The sequence below is a fragment of the Gymnoscopelus braueri genome (assembly GCF_963280865.1).
Source record: "Gymnoscopelus braueri genome assembly, chromosome: 10".
NCBI classification, from domain to species: Eukaryota; Metazoa; Chordata; class Actinopteri; order Myctophiformes; family Myctophidae; genus Gymnoscopelus; species Gymnoscopelus braueri.
In genome coordinates, this window is record NC_137611.1 from 43,362,488 (window position 1) to 43,370,206 (window position 7,719).

Consider the following 7,719-nt stretch of genomic DNA (forward strand, 5'->3'; position numbering starts at 1 on the left):
AAAAATCGAACACAACTTTAGACCAGGGGGACTCGGCACCATGACTGTCATGGTATGACAGTCATGTTTCAGGGCTAGTGATAGTGGTTACTTTACAGCAATGTTTACTTACTCGTCAGACATGCGTCCATTTGGCCCCTTTGGTTCTGGTTGATTCTCCCAGTTCTTTTTGGGAATCTTGAAGTAGAGTTCCAGGTTATGTCGATCTATGTTTATTGCAAAGCTGTTGTGCACAGTTGTACATATCGGTTGCCCTGTTACCCCCCTGGCATCTTGCTCATCCAACAGCTCATCCAGCAGGAATTGCGCACGGGGGAATTCGTGGCAACAAATACACTCGATGTCTGTCACCATGGGCATGCAATTGGTGCACAGGCACCAAGAAGTGTTACCGACCCGTGGCTGCTCCACGTCCGCCCCAGCAGCTAATGCTGCCTGCCTGGCTGCTAGAGCAGCAGCCGCCGCCGCCGCCTCTTCCTCGTCCCTGCGCTGGAGCTGTTCATCGCTATACTCCGGTTCAAAAAGATAGCCCTCCTGTATCTCAAAATCAGCCATAACTTGAAAGTAGTCATCTTCCTCCATGGAATCCTCTAACTCAGATATGCGTGCTGACGCCATGATACAAATCTGAACGGGGAACGCATAGCTAAAAAGGGGTGGGTATTATTTACAACTCAAAACAAAGGGGTGGAGTGCAAGAAGGTTGAAGGTTGGACCGAATCTTGGGAACACCCTTTGGGGCTGTCTTTGAAGCTGTCTGACTGAGACGCGTCGAGACAACATGTAGTGCGGAAAGGAATGAGACATATCTCTCATGATGCAAATAACGTCACGAATATTGCAAAGATTACTAGATATCTAAAAACACAGATTATTCACAAAAAAAACCCAGGATCTTGTTTCTTCACTCCTAAACTTCATTAAAAGACCGAAAACTTCTTCCAGGGGTGAAGTGCTCCTTTAAGGATACAACTTGTATCCTTAAGCCTCAACAGAGAGACTGACAGAAAGTATTCAGTAATAACAAAACAAAATAAATCTCTGTACCTGGAATAGTCTATGCAGCCATGGTGGAAAGTAACTAAGTACATGTAGCCTACTCAATATACTGTACTTACTTGTATAATCTTTTACTTTAGTATTTCCAGTTTTCAATACTTTTACTTCTACTCCATTACATCTCAGAGGCAGATAGTGTACTTTTTACTCCACTACAATTGTTTGAAAACGTTAGTTACTAGTTAGCTAGTTAGTTGATGCCAATACTTTTGTACTTTTACTCAAGTACATTTTGAATACTGGTACTTTTACTTGTAACAGAGTATTTCTACATTGTGGTATTGCTACTTTTACTTAAGTAAAATATTTGAGTACTGTAGTGCAAGTAGCCTATAGCCTAATTTTGAATGACTCTCACAACAACATGTCTCTCTTAAGTGTTTTAATAATGTTTCATTTTGTGTTGTTTTGGTTATTTTATATATTTATTGAATACAAAATTAAATAATACAAATAAATCTATATTGTATTTATTTATTTCAGAGCAAGATTTATAAAACATTACCCAGTCGACTCATTTAGCAGTTTAGTGGTGGATGATCTTTACTGTGTGTTGATTGACATGGAGCTAAAGCACACGTTACTGTTCTCCTCCCTCATAGACTGACTTGAATATGAGATGAAAACCAGAGCTAAAATATTATCTTGTAACAATTTTAGGCCAAGAGACTAATAGTTATTATTTGAGTGTGTGTGTGTGTGTGTGTGTGTGTGTGTGTGTGTGTGTGTGTGTGTGTGTGTGTGTGTGTGTGTGTGTGTGTGTGTGTGTGTGTGCGCGCGCGCGAGCACAAGAGAGAGAGAGACACAGATGAACATAATATATACATTTTTACAATAACATATATATTTAAATTTTTCTGTCCACCATCAGGTGGCAGTAGCACACCATGTGTGAATGGATACAGGCTTGTTTGGTTTTACTTCTCAAAGGGCCAAACCTACCCCAAATGACACACCGTGACACTGTCAATACACAGTATTTGTTGATTTTGCCCCCTTAGCCCCTAGATGTGTAACAACATTTAGTACAGAACTGACACAAATACACTGTGATGTACAAAGTTTCTACAAATCAATAATAAGTTGTCATTTTGAAACATAGGCCGGTTATCCACATGTAAGGATAGGTTAGGCTCCACTTCTTTTACATTCATGTACCAGTAAAGCTTGATTCATACTTTCGTAATGAAGTATATGCATAACCATTCACGTCGACGATTAAATATATTACAAAGTAGCCTACTCAACCCCAGTACTTTAGTCAAAGTATAGATACTCTTGGTAAAATATTACACAACTACAAGTGAAAGTACTGGAGAACTTGCTTTGAAAAATACTTAGATATTCAAAATTGCATGCTTTGAAAAATACATAAGTGTTCAAAAGCACAAATTACAAAGTACATTTTCTTTTTAATATCAATGCATTGCTGTATAAAAATGTTGACAGTTCGATAGTGAAATTTGTAGATCTGCTATTTTCAATATATTTGAAATAGAGCTTAAGTAGTTAATTCATATTGTACCTTTTATTTGAAATGTAGTGGAGTGAAAGTATCCAAAAAAATACAAATACTCAAGTAAAGTAGCCTACATATACTCAAACTATGTACTTTGTTACTGTCCACTGCTACACTTTAACTCATTCAGGCAATGGTACCAATGTGGAATTAGAAACGGCAAATTCTAGTTGTGGGCCATGCCTAGAGTTTATTGCTCGTCCAGTATCACACACCTACATCTGTTCCACGGCGATGTAGGCTACCATCCACGTCTTTTGCCACATTTTAGTCAATGTCTTGTGAGGGGGATATTTGTGGCAAGAGGAAGTGTCTGTCTAATGGCTATCTATCATCTGATGATGTGATTTTGTGACGCTTTACTTCCATAGTGTCTGTCTTATCAGACTTTGTCTCCGGTATGCAAGTCATTGAAGGGAGGCTGATTGATATGCACAGCAGCCATATTATGAAGAAATACACAGGTGTAATGAAGGCTCTGTTTCAGAGGTCAGGGTGCTGATATTGGCTCACTTCACTGGAAACACTTTGCTACACCAGTGGGTCTAAAAATGTGGTCCAGGGGACCCTCATGGTTCCTTGAGGGGGTTCCAAATGGACCTTTACGGGTGTGTAACTCTGAGTGTGTACAAATTTGTACGCTCTCAGAGTTATGGGGATCGTGGAAATTAAAACGTCTGAGAACTACTGTGCTACACTAAATGGAACAGAGCCTTCATTAGTATCATTGATAACACCTGTGAAGGAAGTGATAATATGGCTGCTGTGCATAGAACCTATTAGGCCTACTTTGTTCTTTGACCTAAAAGCATTGCGGTGCTTCCCAAGAACCGCCGGTTTGGAGGCAAAGTGACACAGGTCCTTGTAGCGGTCGGACCGAACGAAACGAGGAAAGGCGTCGTTCTCCATTAGACTGTAGATTTTATTCTGTGCAGCGGTGAAACAACATGGACTTGGTCGCTGGAGATTCTGAGCAAGAGAGTCTCTTGTGTGGAAATCCAAGTTGACCTGAAATGGTCCATACGTGACAGAACATATAATCTGGTTATTTTTACTATCAGCTTAAGTTGTCAGTCGAATTTTGCTGATGAATAATGATGCCAGTGTGTCTTTAGACCTTATGGATATCTAATTTGTGTATAAATGTGCAACAAACTGTACATTAACCACTTAAACCATATACAGTATACTTAGTTGACCGGAGGGGTCCCCCAGGACTCTATAGGCTACTGTAGGTCTGCTCCTTTATCTTAGATCTTGCTGATCTACAAGCTCATAAGAGCTTGTAGATAATTATCTATTTTCGCCGAATGCTCACCCCCAGAATAGGGAAGTTTAGGGTTCATGTGGTTAAGTGGGAAATAATATGCATAGATACTATTGTGTAAAAATCAATAATCAATAAATAATAATAATAATAAAGTGGAATTATTTTTAGTTAATATTAACTTTCCTTTCATAACAACATATTGCATTATTATGGCCACATACAACTTTGCCTAATGTTTCTAAATCTGTGCATTATACCTGTGTTATGTGTTGAAGTTTCAAGGCTCTGTTGTGTGAAATATGAAACATGTGTCTGCATGTGCCATTGCTTATCATGACATATATTCTGTTAAATTACTGTTGTTTTGTGTTTTTACCTCTTTAGGAGACCCAGTCCCAATGAAGGCTTCATAAATACTTGCTGCTCTCCCGCTAAGCATTTCTGGACTGCTGATGGTTTTGAATTCCTCACAAGCGAGCCAGAAGTCCAGGCTCTCCTCACAAAACTCTGATTCGAGGAAGTCCCGAAATGCCTTCCGTCCACCTTGGACAGATGAGGGGAAGGTAATACAGTAAGTGGGTTGCAATCCAGTCGCCATGGTCAGCAATGATTCACAAAAAGTCTGAAAATAACTGGATATTACATTTACGCGAAAGCAGTATCTTAAGAGATTGGCCCAGTTGGCTTGTTTCTTTTGCCTTTCTGCAGGAGAAGGAAAAGAAGATGTTTACTCTACTTTCAGTGGTAATAATGTACAATACATCACATAGTCAGTGGTGGAAGAAGTACTCAGATTCTTTAGTAATAGTAGAAATACCACATTGTATTAATTCTCTGTTACAAGTAAAAGTCCTGTATTATATATATATATATATTTTTTACTTTAGTGAAAGTACAAAAGAATTGGCATCAAAATGTACTTACAGTAAATACCAGATGTAAAAGTACTCATGCCCACATTTTTTGAAGGTATTTAAAAATGTGTAGAATCTTTAAAAAGAGCTTTTGAGCTTGTAGATCGGCTATTTTCATTTTGGAATAGAAAAAGGGTTTTGTACGAATGATGACTTGCAAAGTAACTCGTCACTAAAGTCACACAAATACAATTGTAGGCTATACGAGTATGTGCCTACAATTGCCTCTGATATGTAGTGTGGAAATTCTCTGGTAAAGTAAAAAATACCTCAAAGTTGTATTTAAGTAGGCTACTTGAGTAAATGCACTTGGTTACTTTCCACCACTGAACATAGTACCACAAATGAAGAGATGCAGACGCTGTAATACCCGAGGTTGTTTGTTGTTAAGGGACTTTGAGTGACGTTGTGCATTCTAGTTGTCCAGGGTGTTTTTCTACAAGAAAACATCACAATGAGAATATTCACAATTCACGTCACCCAGAATGGTATAACACAATTTTTAAAAAAGTCTCTCGAAATAATTGCCCTGTCTCATTATAAACTTAAAATACTGACCTTTTCTTTGCTTGATGGAGGTCTGCAGAAGTTGCCTCATTTAACATATCCATTCAGAAAATGTAATAAGGAATTATGCCTACAATGTGTACCATAAAACCTTTACATTATATCAGAGCCTACTGTATATATCTTAAAGGAGTAAGTGATATGTTTTGGTATTTTTTACTTTAAGGTTAAAGTACTATATTCTGATAGTAATCATTGCTACAGAGCGTTTGTTCGGTCACAGGTGTCTCTCCAGCTCTTTAGTAAACAGAATATACGTACATTTTCAGGTAGGTGACAACATTTAAGCCAATCAGGAGAGAGCACTGAAAATGCATTTTCTGTTTAATAAAGAGCTGGAGAGAGATGGGAGACTCCTTTTACTGAACGAACACTCTATAGCAATGAGTACTCAGAATATATAGAGCTATTTAACACTTATTTTAACCAAAGTAAATCACTTACCCTACCTTTAAATGCTCTACGCACTGCTCATAATTCCCTGGAATAACCTTCCTCATGTGATTCAGAAGACTGTTTCCTTATCATCAATAGCTGTCAGTGTAGTTTATGACCTAGTGGGAAACCCAAGAACCTGGTTCCACAACTTGCCACCAATGGTGTAAAGTAACTAAGTACATTTACTCAAGTACTGTACTTAAGTACAATTTTTAGAACTTCCAATTGTCCCTATTTTATTTTAGCCCTATTTTATATCTAAGCTATTTGAAAATAGCCGATCTACAAGCTCACAATGCGTCGCATCGCAACGCATTGTGAGCTTGTAGATCTGCTATTTTCAAACATTTTAGTACTTTTACTTTTGGTACTTTTAAGTACATTTTCATACCAATACTTTTGTACTTTTACTCAAGTGCATTTTGAATTCCGGACTTTGCCTTGTAACAGAGTACTTCTACATTGCAGTATTGATACTTTTACTTAAGTAAAAACATTTAAGTACTTTGTACACCCACTAGGTTCAATCAGCGACGATGGGGCAATCAGCTTGTCCCTGAGGCGTTATAATAATCTGAACACAGTACTTCTCCTATCCTACCAAACATAGTTTCTCGACACGTCTCGTGCTATTTTTATCCCGTTCACATGGAAGCCTGTTTGTTGGCATGAATGCAAGTGTGCGTCAGACCATATGCTTGTGGTTATTGTTTTATTTACATAAAGCATTGCTGTGTATCACACCCCCCTCATGGCATTCTCCATGGTTTGATGCATTACTACAAGGCATCGGTTATCAGCTTTGCATCAGGCTGATTTAATCACGTGTTTTCTTTGTTCTCACCAGTCTAAAAAGTTGAGTCGGGGTGTCAATCCAGTTTGTCTTTGCTTTACCATAGTGGTGCTGCAACCAGTGTTCAACGGACCAATACTGGCACAATTTCACATGGTCCATGGGTTCAGAAGGGGATAAAGACAGACTGATAAAGACATCAAAGAAAAGGACCCGCACACTGTCTGGAACTTGGAAAAAAAAGTTTTGCTTTATCGGGACAGACAATGTCAATGTCAGACAGAATGATTGTCTGTCCTGATGAAGGTCTATAACGACCCAAACGTAGAATAAAGAGCAACATTCTTTTGCAAGTTCCAGACAGTGTGCGGGTCCTTTTCTTTGATGTCATTATCAGAGATCCCCGTCTGAACATAATTATGCACTTTTTGTCCTACGCACCTGTCACCAACCTTTGAGGCTACTGGCACACCGGAAACACTTTGCTACACCAGTGGGTCTAAAATTGTGGTCCAGGGACCCCCTCATGGTTCCTTGAGGGGGTTCTAAATGGACCCTTACGGGTGTGTAACTCTGAGAGTGTACAAATCTCTGAGAGAGAGTGTTCTCTGGTAAAGTAAAAAATACCTAAAGTTGTATTTAAGTACAGTACTTGAGTAAATGTACTTGGCTACTTTCCACCACTGCACGTAGCACCACAAATGAAGAGATGCAGACGCTGTAATACCCGAGGTGCATGGACCCGTACGGGTCCATTTGGTTCACATTTGTACACTCTCAGAGTTATGGGGGTCGTGGAAATTAAAACGTCTGAGAACTACTGTGCTACTCTAAATGGAACAGAGCCTTCATTAGTATCTCTTTTTGCACCTGTCACCAACCTTTGAGGTGTGCATCGGCCTTCTAAAAAACATGGTCCATGGGGAAATCTTTTAAAATGTTTAAAAATATATTTAAAAGAATACATACAATTTTAAGAAAAGGTTTCATCTAATAAGCGTAGTGTGGGGAAAAGCTTGAAATGAAATAGGGCTTGATATAGTTAGTTGTGTATGGTGTATGGTGAAAGTTATGGTGAAACATATCGGTGCACTTATAGGTAAAAACACGAATCGGCCTGTTATAGCACCACCATGAGAGTTCCTCTGCCTAGTGGGAA

General features: G+C 38.8%; 1 protein-coding gene across 1 annotated transcript; it reads right to left on the minus strand.

Moving 5' to 3' along the window:
• Positions 1-1,861: 1,861 nt before the first annotated feature.
• Positions 1,862-5,834, minus strand: LOC308093300 (regulator of G-protein signaling 21-like). Its single transcript, XM_080439621.1, has 5 exons — positions 5,321-5,834; positions 5,133-5,198; positions 4,492-4,550; positions 4,225-4,391; positions 1,862-3,586 (listed from the first exon to the last, which is right to left on the minus strand). The coding sequence occupies exons 1-5, from the start codon at positions 5,371-5,373 to the stop codon at positions 3,263-3,265; spliced, it is 669 nt and encodes a 222-aa protein (XP_080295747.1). The 5' UTR covers positions 5,374-5,834; the 3' UTR covers positions 1,862-3,262.
• Positions 5,835-7,719: the final 1,885 nt, after the last annotated feature.

Coding starts and splice junctions, on each gene's coding strand:
- LOC308093300 (XM_080439621.1), bottom strand. CDS start 5,373: ATGGATATGTTAAATGAGGCAACTTCTGCAGACCTCCATCAAGCAAAG. Junction 5,199..5,320: donor CTCCATCAAGCAAAGAAAAG/GTCAGTATTTTA, acceptor GTTTTCTTGTAG/AAAAACACCCTGGACAACTA. Junction 3,587..4,224: donor GGACTGGGTCTCCTAAAGAG/GTAAAAACACAA, acceptor GGACCATTTCAG/GTCAACTTGGATTTCCACAC.